This window comes from Schistocerca piceifrons, chromosome 1 (assembly GCF_021461385.2).
Source record: "Schistocerca piceifrons isolate TAMUIC-IGC-003096 chromosome 1, iqSchPice1.1, whole genome shotgun sequence".
Lineage (NCBI taxonomy): Eukaryota > Metazoa > Arthropoda > Insecta > Orthoptera > Acrididae > Schistocerca > Schistocerca piceifrons.
The window spans coordinates 577,597,763-577,624,613 of NC_060138.1; the positions used below are offsets into that span (position 1 = coordinate 577,597,763).

Genomic DNA, 26,851 nt, shown 5'->3' on the forward strand with positions numbered 1-26,851 from the left:
ACATTATGTCTAGTGATTTCAAGACTGCACTTTTCATCAGTTAGGGTGACACTGATTCAAATAAAATGGTAGATGATTAACATAGAGCAAGAACAGTAATGGGCTCATGATTGAATCCTACAGAAGTCCACTTATTCCCTACTCTCTCTCTTCTTAGGCACGTACTGTGGCTTCCGTCTTTGTATAATAACATGTAAAAGATCTCAGCTTCCTATATTTTTAACCATTTGAAGTTTGATTATATGCTCAGTGAGAGATGCCTCAGTAGAGCAGCCCCCTGAAATCCATATTTTGATGAACTAAATATTCTATTACTAGAGAGACAGGTGGCAGTTCTCATGTACAGTACTTCTCAAAAAAAATTTGAAAAATCGTGTGAGCAGTGAGTCTGGCCAGTAGTCATTGAGATCTGTAGAGTCACCTTTACCATAGAGATGCCTAAATATGTTGTATTTTAATCTGTCTAAAAAATTACCCTAAATTAATGGTGTATTACATGTTTCACTAAGTACATTACGTATTGTAGGGCCAAAATTTTTTTAATGTAGTATTGGACACATCATGAACTCCATAAAACTCTTCACTCATAATGGTCATAATTATTATATTGCATATCAGAATATGTGAAACTATTTTTTGCTAAATTTTTCTTTCTTTTTCAGTGCATTATTTTACTTTATCTTCTATAAGTAACTGGACAGATAAATAAATCTTCTCACTAAGTGACAGCAGGGAACACACATATAAAAAGGTGTTACAGTTTGCAAGATTTCAGAGCCAGTGGCTCCTTCTTCTGCCAGGAGAAGGAGCCACCAGCTCTGAAAGCTTGCAGACTGTAATGCCTTTATAAGTGTGTCCTCCTGCCACTGCTTAAGGTGAGTAGATTTTTGTATGTATTCAATTACTTATATTTTCAAAAAATGATTATTTTTGTTACTTTATCTTCTGGAACTCTTGAACCAATTTCCTCCTCTGTTTGTAAATATCTGTTACACATCAACTGTCTTTTACATTTCTTCCGTTCTCTTTGAAAGGAATAGCCTTCAATGGCTTCTTTCCCTGAATGTTTTAACAATACTCCATGATGATTTTATTTATTGTCTAATCTGTCAGTTTTTGAGGTTTTTAATTTTTATAACATCTTACACATTTTTATAATATGAAAGTACTTCTGGGTTCTTATTTGTTCAGGCTATTTTATAGATGTCCCTCTTCCATTTTGAAATACTCTGCTACTTGTAACCATAAAACATCTCTTTGGAGACTCCCTAGTTATTTAGTTATTTTTTGGAAAAAAAAATCATAAGTGGATACAAAGTTATTAAGAAACATGTCGAATTTAGAGTTGGGATTAGGCTAAATGTAAATTTTATGAAGTCAGCATTTTTTAGCTTACTCTAAAGTCTTCCATTGTTTTGTCATTAATCTATCTCATTGTTTTCCTTGAGTAGTTCTGACCTGCATACATGGTGTATTTATATATTGTGACTAACTGAGCAATGTCATCTGAGAACCCATTTACCACAAGATAGGCATCTGCTTGTTTACCTTATGCTTGCTATATGAATACATAGTTGACCAGGTTACTAGCATCTTCAGCAACTCGCGTAAGGGAATTTATGACTGATACTATATTGTAAATGGCCTATAACATCTCTAGATCATTGTTGCTGTCAGATTCCTTTAAAAGAGCTTTATAGAAAAACCACCAATCAATAATATCTTCCTTTTGTCTTTCAGATACTACAGTAAGGCTTCAAAACTCTCCCCAGCTACCCAGTAGTCACCTGTAACAACATCAAGAATTATGCTGTATTAGTTCAAAAGTGCATGCTTCTAGATCCCGATATATACACAATTTTTGAATTTATATTCAGTATTTGGTCTATTGTCATGTTATTCGACGGACTTGTTTTCCAGTAGATTAAGTTGTAATGGACTGATATTTTCCATGTTGTATGTCTTAAGGGTGTGATACATTTTCAGATGTGGTGTCCACCAACTCCACCACAAGATGAAAATGATGTTTATATAGATCACTCTCTTGGTTTTCTGTATGAACAAACAATAATGTCTGAATCTCAGCTACCTGCAGTTTATGTAAAGAAGGACTTCAAGCGATATAGACTGGACATTTCTCCTGGATCAGACAGAGATGGTATGTTTGTAACCTTTTTGTTTGTAATTACAGCTATTAAATAGAAGCCTGCTCTGTGTATCACAAATGTGTACTTGTTTCCCCCCCCCCCCCCCCCCCCGCCCCCCTCCCAGGAGCCACATCCAGTTTTCCAATAGTATATTGTATTTGCATACAGTGTTCCTTATTTTGTGTCATTTGCCTGGTGAAAAGAGCAGATATATTATTTTATGGGAAGGAAAGTCGCTACTCACCATGTAACGGAGATGCTGAGTTGCAGATAGACACTCTCAATTAAAGCTCAATAACATATGCTGTAATCCATTTCCTCTTGTTTTTGGGTTTAATTTTTCAAACTATCTTTTTTGCTGCTTTGTATATACCAGATTTAATTTGATCCCAGTTTTCATTTACTCCACCATTTGAAAATACTTTGCTCAAGAAATTTTACTATGGAAACTGAAATCACAGGCTATCAGTGACACTTGTGTTCTGAGATGTTTATATTTTCCCACCTCCGCGTTGCAAATGTTTTGAGTGAAATGCCCAGTCGATGTGCTGTTGTTTTCACGTCAGTTCTACCAACATTTAGAGTTGTTTAGTTCTCTGGGTTTTGTAAAATCCCTGGATTCATGTCTCGTCGCTGTGCAGCCTATGAAAAGGATTGCGGAAGACTCCCAAATAAATTCCAAAATACAGTGCAGTTTTAATACCAATATATTTCCAGGACTCTGGTGTCCGAGCCTGGTGAACTGTACCGGTTACATCACATGTACCCAAAGTTGACATCAAACGACACTAGAGTTCACAACAATCAACAAACGAGTGAACCTACAATACATTTGCTCGCAACCCTAGCCAAAAAACGAGTGCCCCAAGGCGCCTGTGTGACCTCTATTTATACTTTTGTTAACAATTACCTACAATGAAAATTACAATTTTATGTAAAATCACAATTAAAAGTTAAACCGAATATGAGCTACACATTGCTAAAAATTTACAATCTCAGTGCTGAACAAGATGAACCTATTTTCAACTTAGTTACGAGTTAATATAACATTTTCTGACCAACTATGTTACAGGTAACAATTACATTTCTAAATTTGTTTATAACAAATCAACTAGTGCCTGAATTTTAGTGCTAACATATATCGGAGATTCAATTAACATGCTTTATTTATATGTTCTATTTAATTTGCTGTAGTAATTTTGTACTGATAGGTTTGCTGGTACCTCCTGACCATGTGCTCTATTTCTTTCGATTAGTTACAGTATTAATTTTACATTTATATTGTGTTTCTCACATAAGAACAATGTTAAATGCTTTTGGCACATTCAAAATGCACACGGTGGCTTTTACGCATATGGTTTCAGCAAAGCATCGTTTTCGAATTATATGTATACTGAAATAGTGGTTACTTTTGTATGTAATTTGGAAACAGGTCACTTTACAATTGGACAGTTAGGACTGGTGTTTATCTTTAATGCTGTCCGAGGAGTTCTGATAGGTAGCAATGAGATACAGTAATATTTCAGGTCTTATGCCCAAAACTTTGATTAATTTTCAATTGTCTGAGGATATCTTTAATTACATGATCACACCCTGAATAGTGATTGGTTGTTTGTTCCTCTTCATCATAAAACACGATATTCAATGTAATTTCTTTATTATTAATCAGCCTCAAAATTGTTGTTTTCCTTTGGTAAACTGCAGGTTCTTTCTGTTTTGTGAAAAAAAATGAAGACTGAATTATACAGTATTACAATATTTAGTCTCTTGTGATACTTGAATAAAACCATGGATATTCTCTTTTACATGTTAAATCCATCATCACATCAGCTCAGAGTTACTCTTAAGAGTCATAATAGCTTCCAGCACAAAATAGTTTTCTTTTTATTTTCTTTCAATACTTCTTTGATTATAAAAACTTCAAAATGCAAATAATGGCATTAACTCCCCAGAAATGGTTTTTCTTTTCAGTAAATAAGGCTGTAAGTATTAACCAGTGAATATTTTCTTTGTGTGTATGTTCACTGTTTTAACTGGAGTTATTGACATTACTCATAGATCACATATAAATAAACTTCATGTGTTCTCTGATGAGTTGCTAATGTGCACTGAGCAAATTTTAACTCAAAATATGTGACAATATTCTCCTTTCAGTTTTTCTAGTTCTTAATAATTGAAAAGAATACAAAGTTTTTTGTGTAATTTGAGTACAATGAATGTAGAGATCTACAATACTGGAAAACCAGATTTTCTTGCAATTGCAACAGTCATTTAAATTGCTATGGTGGCTGGCTCAGCATATATGCCTATTACTTTTAAAATACTGTCTCCAGAATGTTGTGATGTTCGTGTGCATGATACAAAACAAAAATAAATACATGAATATTAAATATTAGTTACAGATTAAAAAATGTAACACACAGAGTCAAATTAAATATGTGTTTATTATAACACTTTAATATATTTTGCATTTCATTGCGTCTCCATGTCTGTGATTGCTTAAGGGAGAAGAACAGCTGTGTTAAAGTCTCAACACTTTATAGGAAAGTCCCACTTGTCAAACCCTCATAGCACCCAGACCCTGCCAAGCTGATCTTTTTAATTTACCACATCCTCCAAAATTCCTTTCACACAGCTCAAAATTCAGAACCCAAACATACCTAGAACACTGTTGTTAATCTTTCCACCAAAAACCTCAGTCCTACAGAAGTTTCAGTCCTATCCAAAGGCCTCACTTGCAGCATAACACCAGAGATTAACCATGTTGGACTTGTAAAAGGCCTACTCTCCTCCCTGTGTTTCCTTCATCGGAAACTCTTCTTTGCCCTCAGTCCCTCCTACCAAGTCAACCTATCCCAATACTGAACATTGCCTCTCCCAATCATACTACTAACCAAATGTGACCCTCACCCTCTCCTACCTTACCACCCCTACCACCCCTTGCTTATCTTCCAGGAATCCCTTACCTCCGACTTGGTCTCACCATTCTTTCCCAGGTCCCCACCTAAGAACACTAACCTTTCAGCAGAAGAAAACAGCCATACACAAACTTAAAACAGATTCTGATCTAATAAACCCCCTGTAGACAAAGGCTCTACCTCTGTCATGGTAAGTCACAGTGATTACCTGGCAGAAGACCTCTACCAAGTGTCTAATTCCTCCACCTACAAGCTCTGCCATAGTGAGTCCATACCAGAAGTCCACGATAACCTTCAGACCCTATTGAAATCCATAGCACCCTCCCAGAACCACTTCCTGGAATCTATTTCCCTCCTGACCACAGCACCATCCCACACACCAACTTTCTGCACAAAGTCCACAAACCCAACAATCCTGGATGCCTCATTGTAGCTGGTTATTGTACTTGCAATGAAAGAATTTCTGCTCTTATTACCGTTGTCCAAAACCAGGCCTCCCACCTCAAAGATACTAAACACTAACCACTTCCTTTACCTATTCTCCACCATTCCTCCTGAATCCCTTCTCATCATTGTTGAGACCACCTCCCTACACATGGAATTGATGGCATTGCCAGCAAAATACTAAAAGCTTGTTCCCAACAGATAAGTAAGATTCTCAGCCACCTGTGTAATAGCTCTCTGGAACAGGGCATTTTCCCCGATAGACTGAAATTTGCTATTGTTATACCTTTGCATAAAAAAGGGGATAGATCTGATGTCAACAATTACCGTCCAATCTCCCTTCTAACAGCTTTATCCAAAATTTTTGAGAGAGTAATGTATTCAAGAGTAGCTTCACATATCTGTAAAAATGAAGTACTAACAAAATGTCAGTTTGGTTTCCAGAAAGGTTTTTCAACAGAAAATGCCATATATGCTTTCACCAATCAAATTTTGAATGATCTGAATAACCGCACACCACCCATTGGGATTTTTTGTGATCTCTCAAAGGCTTTTGATTGTGTAAATCATGAAATTCTGCTAGACAAGCTCAGGTATTGTGGCATGAGTGTGACAGTGCACAAATGGTTTAATTTGTACCTAACTGGAAGAGTGCAGAAAGTTGAAATAAGCAGTTCTCATAATATGCAAAGATCAGCACATTCCTCAAACTGAGGAGCTATCAAGAATGGGGTTCCACAAGGGTCAGTCTTGGGCCCTTTGTTGTTGTTAATATATATTAATGACTTGCCATTCTATATTCATGAAGAGGCAAAGTTAGTTCTCTTTGCTGATGATACAAGTATAGTAATCACACCTGACAAACAAGAATTAACTGATGAAATTGTCAATAATGTCTTTCAGAAAATTACTAAGTGGTTCCTTGTAAACGGACTCTCACTGAATTTTGATAAGACACAGTACATACAGTTCCATACAGTAAATGGTATGATGCCATTAATAAATATAGACCTTAATCAGAAGCATATAGCTAAAGTAGAATATTCAAAATTTTTAGGTGTGTCCATTGATGAGAGATTAAATTAGAAGAAACACATTGATGATCTGCTGAATCGTGAGAGTTCAGCTACTTATACAATAAGGGTCATTGCAAATTTTGGTGATAAACATCTTAGTAAATTAGCTTACTATGCCTATTTTCACTCATTGCTCACATATGGCATCATATTTTGGGGTAATTCATCACTGAGGAATACCGAGCGAGGTGGCGCAGTGGTTAGACACTGGGCTGGCATTCGGGAGGACGACGGTTCAATCCCGCGTCCGGCCATCCTGATTTAGGTTTTCCGTGATTTCCCTAAATCGCTCCAGGCAAATGCCGGGATGGTTCCTTTGTAAGGGCACGGCCGACTTCCTTCCGCGTCCTTCCCTAACCCGATGAGACCGATGACCTCGCTGTTTGGTCTCTTCCCCCAAAACAACCAACCAATCAGTGAGGAATAAAGTATTTATTGCACAAAAGCGTGTAATCAGAATAACAGCTGGAGTCCACCCAAGATCATACTGCAGACATTTATTTAAGGATCTAGGCATATTCACAGTAGCTTCTCAGTATATATACTCTCTTATGAAATTTGTTATTAACAACCAAACTCAATTCAAAAGTAATAGCAGTGTGCATAACTACAATACTAGGAGAAAGGATGATCTTCACTATTCAAGATTAAATCCAACTTTGGCACAGAAAGGGGTGAATTATACTGCCACTAAAGTCTTTGGTCACTTACCAAATAGTATCAAAAGTCTGACAGATAACCAACAAGTATTTAAGAAGAAATTAAAAGAATTTCTGAATGACAACTCCTTCTACTCCATAAAGGAATTTTTAGATATAAATTAAGAAAAAAGAGAAAAACCAAACAAAAAATTATAAAAAAATTTAAAAAATAAATAAATAAATAAATAAATGAAAAAGTTGTTATATTTACATAATTATGTTGTTAAATTAACTTAATTATGTCATGTATTGGAAAATTTGACTCATTCCACATCATTACGAAATATCGTATTCATGATCCATGGAACTAGTATTAATCTAATCTAATCAACATCCCTCATGCCCATGCCCTTACTGCAATCGAACACTACCTCTTCCAGGCACCCTCTTGGCACTTTCCTATGCTAACATATTTCTGGACCAACATCCCTCATTCCCATGGCCTTACTGCAATCGAACACTACCTCCTCCAATGTCCTTCAGATTCGAAACCTACTACCTCATTCCTTATACTAATTACCAACTATATCCTGACACACAACTACTCTTCCTTTGAAGGGAAGTTATACAGAGAAATCCGCAGCACAGTCATGGGCACCCGCTTGGCACTTTCCTATGCTAACATATTTCTGGACCATGTAGAGAAAACCTTTCTAGCCTCCCAAAACTCCCAGCCCTTGACAACTTTAACACTTCTCCCATCCACTTCACATGGTCCTCCTCAAACCACCATATCACCTTCTGGACATTAACTTCCACCTCTGTGGTGTCTCCATCCACACCTCTGCACACATTAAACTCACTAACCATTAACAGTACCTGCATTTCAATAGATGCCATGCCTTCCACACCAAAACATCTTTCCCACGTAGCTTGGCCACTCATTTACAACATATCTCCAATGATGAGACTCCCTTGCCCATTATGCTGAAGGTCTCATGAAGGGTTTCACAGACTAACACTACCTTCCAAACCTAGTCAGCAACCAGATTTCCTGTGCCATATCCTCACACTCCATCAATCCTCCATTGTACCAATCCTCCCACCACCAACCCCACAAATCAGCTATCTGTCGTAAGGGCTTTGAAATGAGGAACATCGTACTCAAGATACTGTCCACCCCTCCCAAAGTGGTATTCTGTTTTCAACCCAACTACACAACATCCTACTACCCCTAAGCCATTCCCACCCCCAACCCCTTGCCACAAAGACCATATCCCTCTGGAAGACCCAGGTACCAGACAATTCACTCACCCAAACTTCCTGCTCCAGTCCTGTCACAGGCTTACCCTAACCCATCAAAGGCTCGGCTCCCTGTTAAAGCAGCCGTGTCATATACCCTAATCTGCCGCAAACACTGCATAGCTTTTTGTGTCATTATGACTTCCAACTAGCTGTCCACCTTGATGAATGGCCAATGCAAAACTGTTACCAAGAACAAAGTTGACCACTCAGTGGAACAACATGCAGCTGAGCATAACATGCTCAATTTCAATGACTGCTTCAGAACCCAAGCCATCTGGATTCTCCCCTCCTCCATTAGCTTCTCTGAACTACGCACATGGAGTTATCCTTGCAACACGTCTTCACTCCCGTTACTGTCCTGGGCTTAATCTTTGAACACACTGTCACTACATCCTCCACCCAGCACTTTCCCATTCCTTCATCCCCTGTTCCAGTTCACATCTCCATGTCACCTTCAGCATGCACCACTTTCCACCATCTCTGACCCTGTGCATCACATGTGTAGCTCATGCACCTGCCACCCCTCCCTCCCACTTGCCTAGCTAGCAAATTCCTTTATCAAATTACACACTTCCTTCTGTAACAGAAAAGGGCCCAAGGTAGGGGAAGGAGGGAGGGTGGAAGTTAAAATGTTGAATCCTTTGTTGAGTAGTGTCTTAGTATCTGGCCTGCTTTTATTCTGGACCACTATAATTGATTTGTTAAAGGCATTGAAGGGATTTTTCAATGTTTACCTCCTTTACAAGCATAATGATTGAATGATCAAAGTCAACCATATCAGAGACAGGATTATCACAGACAATTTTATGATAGTTGTGACAAACAACTAAATGGTTTGATCTTACGGTATTATAAATAAAGGTGACAAATGAATTGTCGATAGGCACACAAACGAGATTGAAAACTTCACTAGGATGAAAACTGTTTCAAATTAGAGTACGTACACACACACGCACACACACACACACACACACACACACACACACACACACACACACACACACACACATTATTCACTTTCTACGATAACTTTCCTTAGCATAATAATACATGTATGCAGTTGCAAGCAAATGGCAATAACCTGCAGGTCCCAGGAATAGAAATTAACTACGTAAAATTCTAATAAGTAACACAAGTAGTACTACCCCTCTTGCATGCAAAGATTTCATTTACAATTTTATTAACTACTGTTCTCTTATAATTTACTATGACTCATTCCAAGTCCCTGAAATGCTTTCATGGTAGGAGGTCCTGGATATGACATATCCGTGAACGTCTTACACTTCTTCTATCATTTCGTGAGCATATAAATGAAATACCAGGGATGATAATTTGCAACCACATAATACGCCCTTTTTTAATACATGCTTGTCTCATCTTTCTACTTCCTTTGCAAATTGAAAAGGGCTCTACTGCTACTGCTCTCCGGTACTCTCTGCTGCTGGGATTTGAACACATCTTTATATTTTTGATTTGATAAATTTCATCTGGATTTTATGTAAATATATTTCAGTAATGGAAATTCCAGGATGGGAAGAGGAAAATAAAAATGAAGAAAGGCAGTTACTCACCTCTACTTGATTGACACCTGTTACAGTGACTTGACTAGTTTTCAGGCTGCCACTCTTTTTTTGAGTGAAAGTACAACTGTCACACACACAACCACAAATACAACCAAGCTGGTTGATTTGGATCCTCTCTCGTCTGAACAGTGTAGGTGGGAACTGCCAAAATACCTTGCATTATTGCAATGCCCTTGACCTAAATCTCTAGTCATCCATATCTCACTCTCGTTTCCTTAACCTCCATAATTATTATTTTTCTCCCCCCCCCCCCCCCCCCCCCCCCCCACCACCACCAATCCTCCCCAATCCCTTTCCCAAGAAACTTCTTTGTGTTTTGAATGTCACCTTTTCAATCCACATTTTGCTACTTCCTGTTTATACTCATTGGCGTTACCCCACCTACTTCTGGCCCCCATACATCGTATCACTTTCCATTTGCCACATACCCTACCTCTTGTCCTACTCCTGCCAACTTGAGCAACAATTCATAAACAATCAGTGTGCCACAAGTGTGTATGTGGAAGAGGGACGCACTTACACTTAAAACAAAGCTCAAATGCCAGTAGTGTCAGTACCTTTGCACGAGTCTGTACGTCACCCATCAGTTAACTATATACGAGTAGTTTTCTTTCCTCAGTTTTATTTGTTATGTAAATATGTTTTTGCTTTTTTCTGAGCACTATTTTATCTCTCTCTGATTCATGAATGATAACTGAGCATCATTTTTATGTCTAATACAGAGCGACTGGCTAGTACTGCTTTGACCCCTTTCTTTTGTCCAATGTTTGTTTGTTGTTCTGCTTGGAAGAGCATATAAATTAATATGTTACTAAACTCAGAAACATGCTCTTTAATAAACTTTGTCATTATTCTATCATAACTACTAGAATTTTTTTAAATTTTATTTTGAAGATTTGTGCTGGTGTAGTGATAGTTCTAAACAACCTGCTTCCCACAGCCCATTCATATTGTTTCTTGTTTTCAAATTATGATCCAAAAAATAATAATTTTCTTTATTAATAAAAAATTGTATAATGAATGACATTATATATAGATAGAAAGCTCAACGTAATGAGTTACTAGACTTTGACTAAAATATCCTAAAACATGAAGTCATTTCTTAGTTTCTGTGTAGCTATGAAGTCTAACCATGTATTTAACAATGGTTTCCTTTGACCATAAGTCTTAGAGAAGCTGTTTGGAATGCTCTGCGAGCACTTTTCACTCAACTGATGAACTTTCATCACTTTCACTCTCTAATGAAGTACCATCACATTCTTCTTCACTTTCTGAACCACTGTAGCCATCCTTTTTTGAAAGCACTGCCTAAACAGCAATAGAGGAGAGAGTCTGAGAGAATGCGTTTTGTTGTCAAGTATCCAACGCTGCACACAGTAAAGATGGAGTCTAGTGGCAATTACCTCAACCAAAACGTGACTGCCAGGCAACAAATGTAGGGCCATTTGCTCTCTAGTGGCCAAATAGTTGACTATCAGTGCTGAAGTGGATATACGAAAGTTTTAGTTTTTCAAAGGTCTGTTCTTAAGTTACGCAAGTATACTCGCGATTTTAAGTGTCTATGAAATGATAAAAATAATTTAACTCAGTGTTTTATGTTAAGGAGTTAACTGAAAACGGAATTATTTTTATGGCATTTCTGTTGATGTAACAGATGTAGAAATGTATGAAATTAAATTTGAGAACACAGATTGTAGGTAGTAGGTAGTTAGAAAATTATACTCATCTTGCAATTCTTGTCACAGATAATAGTTCAGCTCCTTGTCCTGTAAAAAAAGGGGGAGGGGGGGGATAGGAATCACCTCTAGATGGAAATTTCCACTTGAAGTGTTTCAACCATTAGTATTCGGTATCATTATGTTTCTGTCCATTCGTGCATAAAGGCCAGTTAACCCTCCTAGTACCACAAGGGTCAAAATTACCCCAAAAGGACTATGGGAATATACGTATATATCTCCCTTGTTTACAAAACTGTTATTTTCAAAATATATCACTTTCGCCCTCCGAGACAGTTGTATCCCATGATGTTTCATTCATTTTTATATTTACAACATGTTAAAATTTTTACATGGTGTTTTGCACTGAGTACTCTTGATTTCAGTATGATCCCATCTCATTTGTGTCCTGAAAGTAACATTTATGGAAATAGAAGGATGAATGTTATGGTGAACAGCTATTCTACAAAACATCTGCAACAGTAAAAATAATATTTCCTGCTTACTTTTGTACCAGTTATTAGTGTTTGTTTCATCAAATGTTGTTGTACTCTTTCCAGTTCCACTGGGATCAATATAAGCACATTGTTTTGTCCAGTGTCAAAAGGATAGGGGTCTTTTAAATTGTTGCCGGGTCAGATGTATGGCGAATGGCGGGGAAATGGTAGCAAGGGACAGGAAAGGACACCAGGTGCACTCAGTGTGTATACCTGGGGGCCTCTTTCAACATGTTGGAACAAATGATACATATTGGAACAAATGATGCCTGTCATATGTAAATCATTCCAGCAACTGGCAGAGAAAGTTGAGAAGACCAGCCTTGTGCATGGAGTTTCAATGAAGCTCGCAGTTTTTAGCATTGTCTCCAGAACTAATTGTGGCTCTTTGGTTCTGAGTTGAGTGGAAGGACGGAACCAGAGTCTTCGAAGGTTCTGTGAGAAGCTAGACTGCGAGTTCCTGGACTTGCTTCATAGGGTTGAGAACTGTAGGGTCACCCGAAAAGGGTCAATTGTGCACTACATGTCAGAGGCTGCTACTCAGGTAGCTGACTGTGTGTGGGGTGCACACAGGGGTTTTATAGATTCAGCGACTCTCCATCCAATCCATGTATCGATAGCTGTAGCAAACCCAGAATTGTCAGTGTAAGAAAGAAAGAAATGCCTTTCACATGTGGGAGTATTAAAATCCTAATGGTTAACAGCCGAAGCATTCACAACAAAGTGCCAGTGTTTGAAGTGCACTTGAAAAACAGTGAAGCTAACATAACACTATGTCCAGGAAGCTGGTTGAAACCTGAAATTGATAGCAGTGAGATTTTTGAGGAAAATTTAAATGTATATCAAAAGGCTAGGCAAGTGGGAATTGAAGGTGGTGTATTTGTCACAGTAGACAAGAATCTCAAATCCCCCCAATATAAAAATTGAAACTGCATGTTAAATTGTTTGGGCAAGACTCAGTATCAGTGATGTCTGTAAAATGACAGTTGGATCCTTCTGTCACCTGCCAGACTTGTTTCCTGATGCATCTGAAAACTTTAGAGAATACCTCAGTTCACTTGCCTGTAAGTTCCCCAATCGTACTGTAATCATTCGCAGAGACTTTAACCATCTAACAATCATAGAGGAAATTACAGTTTTGTTAGTGGTGTTCATTATAAGACATACTGTGAAACATTACTAAATGCCTTCTCTGGAAACTACCTAGAACATATAATTATGAACCCCACTCTTTACGAAAATACTTTGACTCTAGTAGCAACAAACTGACCTAACCTCTTTGAGGATGCCCACATTGAAACGGGTAACAGTGATCATGGCACAGTTGTGAAAACAATGATTACCAAAGTACAAAGGACACCTGAAACAAGCAGAAAAATAAATATGTTCAGTAGTGTAATATCTCAGTTAGTAACTTGAAACCTTCAGCACAAGGCAGGAGCATGTAGAGGAACTATGGCTCAAGGTTAAAAGAATAGTTGACCATGCACTGGATAGCTATGTATCCAGCAGAACAGTTCATAATGGGAGGGAACCTCCAACATATACAGATATCATAAAGAAACTTCTAAAGAAACAGAGATTACTGTATAATAGATGTAAAATAAAGCATTAGGCTGTATATAGAGAGATGCTGAATGAAACGTGCTTGACTGCCAAGAAAGCAATGCGTGGCGCCTTCAGTGAGTACCATAGAAGACTATTGATAAAATGATATTCCACAAAACCCAAAGAAATTCTGGTCGTACATAAAAGCTGTTAGTGCCTCCAAGTTACAATCCAGTTCTACATCTACATTTATACTCCGCAAGCCACCCAACAGTGTGTGGCGGAGGGCACTTTACGTGCCCCTGTCATTACCTCCCTTTCCTGTTCCAGTCACGTATGGTTCGCGGAAAGAATGACTGTCTGAAAGCCTCCGTGCGCACTCTAATCTCTCTAATTTTACATTCGTGATGTCCTCGGGAGGTATAAGTAGGTGGAAGCAATGTATTCGATACCTCATCCAGAAACGAACCCTCTAGAAACCTGGCGAGCAAGCTACACCGCGATGCAGAGCGCCTATGTTGCAGAGTCTGCCACTTGAGTTTGCTAAACATCTCCGTAACGCTATCGCAGTTACCAATTAACCCTGTGACGAAACGCGCTGCCCCCTTCTTTGGATCTTCTCTATCTCCTCCGTCAACCTGATCTGGTACGGATCCCACACTGATGAGGAATACTCAAGTATAGGTCGAACGAGTGTTTTGTAAGCCACCTCCTTTGTTGATGGACTACATTTTCTAAGGACTCTCTCAATGAATCTCAACCTGGTACCCGCCTTACCAACAATTAATTTTATATGATCATTCCACTTCAAATCGTTCCGCACACATACTCCCAGATATTTAACAGAAGTAACTGCTTAAAGTAGTAAAGGAGTTTTGCTATTTGGGGAGCAAAATAACTGATGATGGTTGAAGTAGAGAGGATATAAAATGTAGACTGGCAATGGCAAGGAAAGCGTTTCTCAAGAAGAGAAATTTGTTAACATCGAGTATAGATTTAAGTGTCAGGAAGTCATTTCTGAAAGCATTTGTATGGAGTGTAGCCATGTATGGAAGTGAAACATGGACGATAAATAGTTTGGACAAGAAGAGAATAGAAGCTTTCGAAATGTGGTGCTACAGAAGAATGCTGAAGATTAGATGGGTAGATCACATAACTAATGAGGAAGTATTGAATAGGATTGGGGAGAAGAGAAGTTTGTGGCACAACTTGACCAGAAGAAGGGATCGGTTGGTAGGACATGTTCTGAGGCATCAAGGGATCACCAATTTAGTATTGGAGGGCAGTGTGGAGGGTAAAAATCGTAGAGGGAGACCAAGAGATGAATACACTAAGCAGATTCAGAAGGATGTAGGTTGCAGTAGGTACTGGGAGATGAAAAAGCTTGCACAGGATAGAGTAGCATGGAGAGCTGCATCAAACCAGTCTCAGGACTGAAGACCACAACAACAACAACAACTGCTACCAGTGTTTGTTCCGCTATCATATAATCATACAATAAAGGATCCTTCTTTCTATGTATTCGCAATACATTACATTTGTCTATGTTAAGGGTCAGTTGCCACTCCCTGCACCATGTGCCTATCCGCTGCAGATCTTCCTGCATTTCGCTACAATTTTCTAATGCTGCAACTTCTCTGTATACTACAGCATCATCCGCGAAAAGCCGCATGGAACTTCCGACACTATCTGCTAGGTCATTTATGTATATTGTGAAAGGCAATGGTCGCATAACACTCCCCTGTGGCACACCAGAGGTTACTTTAACATCTGTAGACGTTTCTCCATTGATAACAACATGCTGTGTTCTGTTTGCTAATAACTCTTCAATCCAGCCCCACAGCTGGTCTGATATTCCATAGGCTCTTACTTTGTTTATCAGGCGACAGTGCGGAACTGCATCGAACGCCTTCTGGAAGTCAAGGAAAATAGCATCTACCTGGGAGCCTGTGTCTAATATTTTCTGGATCTCATGAACAAATAAAGCGAGTTGGGTCTCACATGATCGCTGTTTTCGGAATCCATGTTGCTTCCTACAGAGTAGATTCTGGGTTTCCATAAACGACATGATACTTGAGCAAAAAACATGTTCTAAAATTCTACAACAGATCGACGTCAGAGATATAGGTCTGTAGTTTTCCGCATCAGCTCGACGACCCTTCTTGAAGACTGGGACTACCTGTGCTCTTTTCCAATCCTTTGGAACCTTCCGTTCCTCTAGAGACTTGCGGTACACGGCTGTTAGAAGGGGGGCAAGTTCTTTCGCGTACTCTGTGTAGAATCGAATTGGTATCCCGTCAGGTCCAGTGGACTTTCCTCTGTTGAGTGATTCCAGTTGCTTTTCTATTCCTTGGACACTTATTTCGATGTCAGCCATTTTTTTCGTTTGTGCGAGGATTTAGAGAAGGAACTGCAGTGTGCTCTTCCTCTGTGAAACAGCTTTGGAGAAAGGTGTTTAGCATTTCAGCTTTACGCGTGTCATCCTCTGTTTCAATGCCATCATCATCCCGGAGTGTCTGGATATGCTGTTTCGAGCCACTTACTGATTTAACGTAAGACCAGAACTTCTTAGGATTTTCTGTCAAGTCGGTACATAGAATTTTACTTTCGAATTCACTGAACGCCTCACACATAGCCCTCCTTACGCTAACTTTGACATCGTTTAGCTTCTGTTTGTCTGAGAGGTTTTGGCTGCGTTTAAACTAGGAGTGAAGCTCTCTTTGCTTTCGTAGTAGTTTCCTAACTTTGTTGTTGTACCACGGTGGGTTTTTCCTGTCACTCACAGTTTTACTCGGCACGTACCTGTCTAAAATGCATTTTACGATTGCCTTGAACTTTTTCGATAAACACTCGACATTGTCAGTGTTGGAACAGAAATTTTCGTTTTGATCTGTTAGGTAGTCTGAAATCTGCCTTCTATTACTCTTGCTAAACAGATAAACCTTCCTCCCTTTTTTTTATATTCCTATTAACTTCCATCTCCCCCCATGAACCATGGACCTTGCCATTGGTGGGGAGGCTTGCGTGCCTCAGCGATACAGATAGCCGTACCGTAGGTGCAACCACAACGGAGGGGTATCTGTTGAGAGGCCAGACAAACATGTGGTTCCTGAAGAGGGGCAGCAGCCTTTTCAGTAGTTGCAAGGGCGACAGTCTGGATGATTGACTGATCTGGCCTTGTAACAATAACCAAAACGGCCTTGCTGTGCTGGTACTGCGAACGGCTGAAAGCAAGGGGAAACTACAGCCGTAATTTTTCCCGAGGGCATGCAGCTTTACTGTATGATTACATGATGATGGCGTCCTCTTGGGTAAAATATTCCGGAGGTAAAATAGTCCCCCATTTGGATCTCCGGGCGGGGACTACTCAAGAGGATGTCGTTATCAGGAGAAAGAAAACTGGCGTTCTACGGATCGGAGTGTGGAATGTCAGATCCCTTAATCGGGCAGGTAGGTTAGAAAATTTAAAAAGGGAAATGGATAGGTTGAAGTTAGATATGGTGGGAATTAGTGGAGTTCGGTGGCAGGAGGAACAAGACTTCTGGTCAGGTGAATACAGGGTTATAAACACAAAATCAAATAGGGGTAATGCAGGAGTAGGTTTAATAATGAATAGGACAATAGGAATGCAGGTAAGCTACTACAAACAGCATAGTGAACGCATCATTGTGGCCAAGATAGACACGAAGCCCACACCTACTACAGTAGTACAAGTTTATATGCCAACTAGCTCTGCAGATGACGAAGAAATTGAAGAAATGTATGATGAAATAAAAGAAATTATTCAGATTGTGAAGGGAGACGAAAATTTAATAGTCATGGGTGACTGGAATTCGAGTGTAGGAAAAGGGAGAGAAGGAAACATAGTAGGTGAATATGGATTGGGGGACAGAAATGAAAGAGGAAGCCACCTGGTAGAATTTTGCACAGAGCACAACATAATCATAACTAACACTTGGTTTAAGAATCATGAAAGAAGGTTGTATACATGGAAGAACCCTGGAGATACTAAAAGGTATCAGATAGATTATATAATGGTAAGACAGAGATTTAGGAACCAGGTTTTAAATTGTAAGACATTTCCAGGGGCAGATGTGGACTCTGACCACAATCTATCGGTTATGACCTGTAGATTAAAACTGAAGAAACTGCAAAAAGGTGGGAATTTAAGGAGATGGGACCTGGATAAACTAAAAGAACCAGAGGTTGTACAGAGATTCAGGGAGAGCATAAGGGAGCAATTGACAGGAATGGGGGAAATAAATACAGTAGAAGAAGAATGGGTAGCTTTGAGGGATGAAGTAGTGAAGGCAGCAGAGGATCAAGTAGGTAAAAAGACGAGGGCTAGTAGAAATCCTTGGGTAACAGAAGAAATATTGAATTTAATTGATGAAAGGAGAAAATATAAAAATGCAGTAAGTGAAACAGGGAAAAAGGGATACAAACGTCTCAAAAATGAGATCGACAGGAAGTGCAAAATGGCTAAGCAGGGATGGCTAGAGGACAAATGTAAGGATGTAGAGGCCTATCTCCCTAGGGGTAAGATAGATACCGCCTACAGGAAAATTAAAGAGACCTTTGGAGATAAGAGAACGACTTGTATGAATATCAAGAGCTCAGATGGAAACCCAGTTCTAAGCAAAGAAGGGAAAGCAGAAAGGTGGAAGGAGTGTATAGAGGGTCTATACAAGGGCGATGTACTTGAGGACAATATTATGGAAATGGAAGAGGATGTAGATGAAGATGAAATGGGAGATATGATACTGCATGAAGAGTTTGACAGAGCACTGAAAGACCTGAGTCGAAACAAGGCCCCCGGAGTAGACAATATTCCATTGGAACTACTGACGGCCGTGGGAGAGCCAGTCATGACAAAACTCTACCATCTGGTGAGCAAGATGTATGAAACAGGCGAAATACCCTCAGACTTCAAGAAGAATATAATAATTCCAATCCCAAAGAAAGCAGGTGTTGACAGATGTGAAAATTACCGAACTATCAGCTTAATAAGTCACAGCTGCAAAATACTAACACGAATTCTTTACAGACGAATGGAAAAACTAGTAGAAGCCAACCTCGGGGAAGATCAGTTTGGATTCCGTAGAAACACTGGACCACGTGAGGCAGTACTGACCTTACGACTTATCTTAGAAGAAAGATTAAGGAAAGGCAAACCTACGTTTCTAGCATTTGTAGACTTAGAGAAAGCTTTTGACAATGTTGACTGCAATACTCTCTTTCAAATTCTAAAGGTGGCAGGGGTAAAATACAGGGAGCGAAAGGCTATTTACAATTTGTACAGAAACCATATGGCAGTTATAAGAGTCGAGGGACATGAAAGGGAAGCAGTGGTTGGGAAGGGAGTAAGACAGGGTTGTAGCCTCTCCCCGATGTTGTTCAATCTGTATATTGAGCAAGCAGTAAAGGAAACAAAAGAAAAATTCGGGGTAGGTATTAAAATTCATGGAGAAGAAATAAAAACTTTGAGGTTCGCCGATGACATTGTAATTCTGTCAGAGACAGCAAAGGACTTGGAAGAGCAGTTGAATGGAATGGACAGTGTCTTGAAAGGAGGATATAAGATGAACATCAACAAAAGCAAAACAAGGATAATGGAATGCAGTCTAATTAAGTCGGGTGATGCTGAGGGAATTAGATTAGGAAATGAGGCACTTAAAGTAGTAAAGGAGTTTTGCTATTTGGGGAGCAAAATAACTGATGATGGTCGAAGTAGAGAGGATATAAAATGTAGGCTGGCAATGGCAAGGAAAGCGTTTCTGAAGAAGAGAAAATTGTTAACATCCAGTATTGATTTAAGTGTCAGGAAGTCATTTCTGAAAGTATTCGTATGGAGTGTAGCCATGTATGGAAGTGAAACATGGACGATAAATAGTTTGGACAAGAAGAGAATAGAAGCTTTCGAAATGTGGTGCTACAGAAGAATGCTGAAGATTAGATGGGTAGATCACATAACTAATGAGGAGGTATTGAATAGGATTGGGGAGGAGAGAAGTTTGTGGCACAACTTGACCAGCAGAAGGGATCGGTTGGTAGGACATGTTCTGAGGCATCAAGGGATCACCAATTTAGTATTGGAGGGCAGCGTGGAGGGTAAAAATCGTAGAGGGAGACCAAGAGATGAATACACTAAGCAGATTCAGAAGGATGTAGGTTGCAGTAGGTACTGGGAGATGAAAAAGCTTGCACAGGATAGAGTAGCATGGAGAGCTGCATCAAACCAGTCTCAGGACTGAAGACCACAACAACAACATTAACTTCCATATTCAGGGATGCTGCAATGGCCTTATGATCACTGATTCCCTGTTCTGCACATACAGAGTCGAAAAGTTCGGGTCTGTTTGTTATCAGTAGGTCCAGGATGTTATCTCCACGAGTCGGTTCTCTGTTTAATTGCTTGAGGTAATTTTCGGATAGTGCACTCAGTATAATGTCACTCGATGCTCTGTCCCTACCACCTGCCCTAAACATCTGAGTGTCCCAGTCTATATCTGGTAAATTGAAATCTCCACCTAAGACTATAACGTGCTGAGAAAATTTATGTGAAATGTATTCCAAATTTTCTCTCAGTTGTTCTGCCACTAATGCTGCTGAGTCGGGAGGTTGGTAAAAGGAGCCAATTATTAACCTAGCTCGGTTGTTGAGTGTAACCTCCACCCATAATAATTCACAGGAACTATCCACTTCTACTTCACTACAGGATAAACTACTACTAACAGCGACGAACACGCCACCACCGGTTGCATGCAATCTATCCTTTCTAAACACCGTCTGTGCCTTTGTAAAAATTTCGGCAGAATTTATCTCTGGCTTCAGCCTGCTTTCTGTACCTATAACGATTTCAGCTTCAGTGCTTTCTACCAGCGCTTGAAGTTCCGATACTTTACCAATGCAGCTTCGACAGTTTACAATTACAATACCAATTGCTGCTTGGTCCCCGCATGTCCTGACTTTGCCCCGCACCCTTCCTAGTGAATGAGACGAACTGAAATTACGAAAAGCAAAGCAACAGTTGAAATGCTTAACTCCATTTTCAAATGTTCCTTTACAAAGGAAAATCCAAGAGTACTCCCCAGTTAAATCCTCGTATCATTGAAAAGATGAATGAAATAAGTATTACTGACATTGGTGTTGGGAAACAGGTGAAATCGGTAAAATTGAACAAAGATCCAGGGCCTGATGGAATCCCTGTCAGATTCCATACTGAATTTGCAGCTAGTTAGCTGCTCTTCTAACTATAATCTGTTGTAGATCCCTCAAACAAAAATCCATTGCCATTTCTTGGAGAAAAGCACAGGTCATACCCTTCTACAAGAGGTGATCCACAAAACTACTGTCTAATATCCTCAACATCAGTTTGTTGTACAATCTTGGAACACCTTCTGAGGTTAAACATAACGAGGTATCTTGAAGAGTATGACCACCTCAATGCCAACCAGCATGAATTCCAAAACCATTGATCATATGAAACCCAACTTGCACTTTTTTCACTAGACTGACTAAAAGCTTTGGATCAAGACAGTCAGGTAGATGCAGTATGTCTTGATTTCCAAAAAGCATTCGACTCAGTGCCACACTTACGCTTACTATCAAAAGTACAATTATGTGGGGTATCAAGTGAAATTTGTGACTGGATTGAGGACTTTGGCAGTGTGTTAGGCGTAAACTGTTCTGAGAAAGTCTATAAACAAAGTTTCGAAGAATCAGCTTTAGATGATGACTCTAGGAATATACTAGAACCTCCACATATCACTCACATAGGAATCGTAGTACAAGATTAGAATAATTACAGCATTGACCAGAGGTATTCAAACATATAATTCTTCCCGTGCTCCATACATGAATGGAATGGGAATAAACCTTAATAACTGATACAGTAGGGTGTACACTCTGTCATGCACTTCATGGTGGTCTGCAGAGTATAGATGTGGATGTAGATAAAAAATCATCTCTCTTGTTTTGAAAGCTATCTATTTTTCTCAAAGTATATGGTTCCCCTCTCTGAGTCAGTTGTATTCAATGACATTCAATTTTATGTTTACAACACATTAAAATTGATTCTTCTTCTTCTTCTTTTCCTCTGAGTACTGCTGGGATCAATATGAACCCAATATAAATTTGTTTTTGTTTCTTCAGCATAATATTTATGAAAATATAGTCATTACTGTTGATCTGAACCTCTGTAATGTCCTTTTTGTGTTAGTATCCTTTGTAGTTCATTAAAATAGTTCCAATATATTATGCATAAATTAATTGGGATCCGCATGATCCCAGTGGTACTCAGTGAGACAAAAAAATTCTGGTAATAGGAGGCTTAACATAAGCAACGATATTCTGTAAGTGAACTCTGTGCTGGGCACCTATCTTAAGCCAACCAGATTGCAATTGGCTCAATACTATCAGTGATCAATTGATCATGCTGAATGTAGAGTTCAGCACTATATGAATTTTCTGCAGCAAGAGAGACCAAATATGTGACAGCAAAAAGTTACTTAGGTTTTGCAATACCTAGACAAAAAAAGTCCTACACTGTACGTAGATAAAGGGATGATTTTTTTTCAATTAAGGTGGTTTCAACTGTGAAAAGGTCAGCCCTGTTGTCACTTAAAAGAAGACAAGACACAAAGGTTAAACAAAGAGGAGATATGTATCATAAATATTGTTTGATGTGTTTGTTTGTATGTGTTTTCTCCAGGAAAAAATATAATGTTGTAATTTCCAAATGTTTGGACAGCCCTTTTCCTGTTCTTTCAGTTCTCACAGATGTAGAGAATACACCAAACATCTTTTTCAAGAACATTCACTGCGAATTTGGATTTGTTCATTAAGTAACAAACTCAACCAACATTGCTGGTTGTTTAATGATGTTACCGCATTCCAACATTTTGTAAGATTGAGTGTTCCTCATAATCTCACTTCCACAACTTGATACTGTCAGAAAACATGCAATTGTGGTGAATTGGTACACACAAATAACTACTCATTACAAGCAAGCATGAGTACAAAAGCAATTTGATAGGGCGCTGACTCTCGTATGACACTTTGGTAATTGAGACAGAAAAGACACTTCTGTGAAAAGAGCTTCGATACCTACTTGAGGAGATACAAATCTAATATATTGCAGACACAATTGAGTATGATGGTGCAATGTTTAGGACTCTGGACTCACATTTGAAAGTAGAGGATTTCAAATACAGAATGTACATAAAGTCCAGAAACACTTTCAATTATTTATTGCACAATAACTATACGTTGTACAGATGTCATACATATTGCATTTTGAAAAGAAACTCTGAAAGCTATTTTTACAAACATTTGATATGTGAACCACGAGTGACCCGGCAGGTGTCAATACAGTAATCGAATTCTTGCCATACCCGTCCCAGCATGGCATCGTCGACTATGGCAATCTCGTCCCGTATTCTCTCCTGGAGCTCTGCTACGTCATGTGGTAGAGGCGGTACACACGCCAGATCTTTAATGTGTCCCCACAGAAAAAAGTTGCACGGAGTGAGATTTGGTGATCAGGGAGGCCATTTCATGAAACAGCTGCCCCCTTCTGTAGCACGGCCAATCCATCGATGCGGCAGCTCCGTGTTCAGGTACCCACGAATTTCACGATGAAAATGGGGTGGAGCCCCATCCTGCTGAAAGATGAACGTAGAGTCCTGCATTTGAGGCATCAGCCATTGCTGCAACATGGCACGATAGGAATATCCAGTGACAGTGCTCTCGGCGAAGAAGAATTCATTTCGCTCACACAGAGACGTCCCCTTTCCTTTGCCGGGCACAAGCAACCCATCGTAACGAATTTGGTGTGCCAGTGGTAAATGGCCTTCCTTGTTGGTGACTTCTTACCGTACTTGTTTCTAAACACCTGTTGAACAGCTGTAGCACACTTGTTTTTGTCAGACTCCAACACACAGGAAGCTTGCTCCATACCTGGACTTGCCATGTTTGTGATTAGCGCTGACTATCAGCAAATTACCAAACTACGCTGTGGTGGTATACATGAAAAAGAACTTCCAGGGTTTCTCTTCAGAATTACATATGTATGATATCTGTATAGTGTTTGATTCTTGTGCAATAAATAATTGAAAGTGTTCCCAGACTTTATGTACACCCTGTATGTATCTTTTATTGGATACCACAACCACAAATTTACTACGAGACATTTCTACTTCTACCTTGGCTGTTATACAGCCACTGTCAGTGGCAGTCAAATGAAAACAAGACAAGTGGAACAAAAATTCAGTAAACTGTGCATTATTTCGAAATAATCACTATTATTGTTAATACATTTATCCCACTGTGAGACGAGATGGTCAGTGCCTTCATGCAAAAATATGTGTGACTGCCAACGGAACCATGATTGTACCCAGGCAGGCATGTCTTTGCCCAAAGCAAATCGATGGACACAAATTTCTTACTTCAGGGCTCCAAAAATATGGAAATCATATGGGAGAAACTCAGACTGTATGGAGAATGTGTAAGAGCTTCCCAGCGAAACTTCTGCAGTGTACTTGAAAAGTGAGTGGGACCTTATGTAGCTAAGGTTGTTTTCGAAGGTTGTTTTCAAGTATGCTGCATAAGTTTCTTTAGGACTTCCTTACACATGCTCCATACAGTACCGATAGCTCCCAGTGCAGTTTCCATATTTTTGGAGCCCTGAAGAAAGACACTCGTGGCTGTCAGTTTGCTTCGGATGAAGAGGTACACACCTAAGTACAATCAAGGTTCTGCAGGCAACTGTAAACATTTTTCCATGAAGGCAATTGACTGTCTTGTCTCACAGTGGGATAAATGTGTTAACTGTTCTGGTGGTTATGTTTGAAATAATGAACAGTTTATTTACTTTTTTCCAGATTTCTCATTTTCATTTGACTACCCCTTGTACTGTGAGGTCAGAAATAGTCTGAAAAGCTAGGAAGGGTGTTGCAGTGTAGATTGTGCTGCAAAATAACTGTTCAGAAAAAATTCTATGCACTGTGCTGTTTTGAAGTTAATTAACATGGAAGTTAGCCAAACAAGCAATTGTGCACACAAATTCAAGTGGCTTGTAAGAGACAGATTTATAGATTTCTGGAAAACATTTTATATGATGTCCCATGTTGTTGTTGTGGTCTTCAGTCCTGAGACTGGTTTGATGCAGCTCTCCATGCATGGTGTCCCATTGCAGACTTTAAAAAAGGGACAAGCATACAGAATAGGTTCACATATATGCAGATGTGCGAGTGGCTTGAAGACTTCTTAAGTTATAGAACCCAGTATGTTATTCACGTCAGTGAATGTTCATCAGAGACAATGGTATCATCAGGGGAGCCCCAGCGAAGTGTGATAGGATCACTGTTATTCTCAGTATACATAAATGATTTGGCAGACAGGCGGGCAGCAATTTGCGGTTGTTTGCTTATGATACTGCAGTGTACTGTTAGGTGTTGACATTGGGTGACTGTAGGAGAATACAAGATGACTTAGACAAAATTTCTTGTTGGTGTGATGAAAGGCAGCTAGCTCTAAGTGTAGAAAAATGTAAACTAATGTGGATGAGTTGGAAAGACAAACCCGCAATGTTTGGATGCAGTGTTAGTATTGTTCTGCTTGACATAGTCACATCATTTAAATATTTGGGCATAACACTGCAAAGCAATATGAAATGGAATGAGTATATGAGGATTGTGGTGGGAAAGTTGAATGATTGACTTCAGTTAATTGGGAGAATTCTAGGAAAGTGTGTTTCATCATAAAGGAGACCCCATGCAGATCACTAGTGCAACCTATTCTTGAGTACTGCTCAAGGACTGGGGATCCATATCAGGTCCGATTAAAGGAAAACATCAAAGCAATTCAGAGGTGGGCTGATAGGTTTGAAGCTGGTAGGTTCAAACAACACGAAAGTGTTTCGGAGATACTTTGGTAACACAAATGTGAATCCCTGGAGGGAAGACCATTCTTTTTGAGGAACACTAATGAGAAAATTTAGAGAACTGGCAGAATGATTCTGTTGTCATGAACATATATTGCACATAAGGACCACGAAGATAAAATATGAGAAGTTAGGGCTCATTCAGAGGCATACAGTCACTCATATTTCCCTCAGTCTGTTAGCAAGTGGAGCAGGAAAGTAAATGAATAGTAGTTGTACAGGATACCCTCCACCACGCACTGTAAGATGGATTGCAGTTTATCAATGTAAATGTGCCCAAATGTGTACTTTGGTTTCCTAAAACCGAACAAGAGAGTGATACAAAAATGGGATACGGGGCAGTATTGGGGACTGAACCCAAGCCAAAGGTTAAGCTGTCTTAGGCACTATTATCTATGCTCTGAGTATAACCGACACAAATTGTATCTGGCCAGCCACTTGAATTTGTGTGCACGACATCCTGAATGGCTAACTTTGATACTAATTAACTCAGAAACGACACAAGAAACCGAATTTTTTTCTTAACAATTATATCTCAGCGCAACCTACCCTGAACAATTATATCTCAGTGCAACCTACCCTGTAATACCCTTACATGTGTTTCAGACTGTTGCTTACCACCCTGTATATCATGTGACTGTCTGACTTCAGTAACGTACTGTTTTCACATACTACTCCTAATATTGTAATTTTGCACTGTCTCATTGTGTGAGTGAATACAGATGTGTTTCTGTCATTTAAAATATGACTAGTGCTATTGTAGACTTGCACAAGAACAATATCCCAACTTGTCAACAATTCAAAATAACATTACTGTTATACTTACTTACATGTAAAAACAAGAACCCATAATATATCATGCAGTAAATTGCTCTACATGAGCTTTTTCAGCACTCAAATTTAAAACTTTCACAAGTGTGGCAAAGCTGTTAGTGTCATATAAAAACACACTTAATTGTAGACTTTCCGGGCAGTTATTTGCTACACTTATACCACTCCGTATCATGAAGTCCTTGGTTGATATTCTATAAAT

General features: G+C 39.2%; 1 protein-coding gene across 4 annotated transcripts in view; it reads left to right on the forward strand.

The window, feature by feature from the left end:
• LOC124802186 (helicase domino) overlaps window positions 1-26,851 on the forward strand; it is a 436,722-nt gene that overhangs the window by 259,735 nt on the left and 150,136 nt on the right. For all 4 annotated transcript variants that reach the window (XM_047263133.1, XM_047263131.1, XM_047263130.1 and 1 more), the window contains one exon: window positions 1,987-2,158. In XM_047263133.1, coding sequence (XP_047119089.1) covers window positions 1,987-2,158 — 172 coding nt within the window. The remainder of the gene's footprint in view (window positions 1-1,986; window positions 2,159-26,851) is intronic.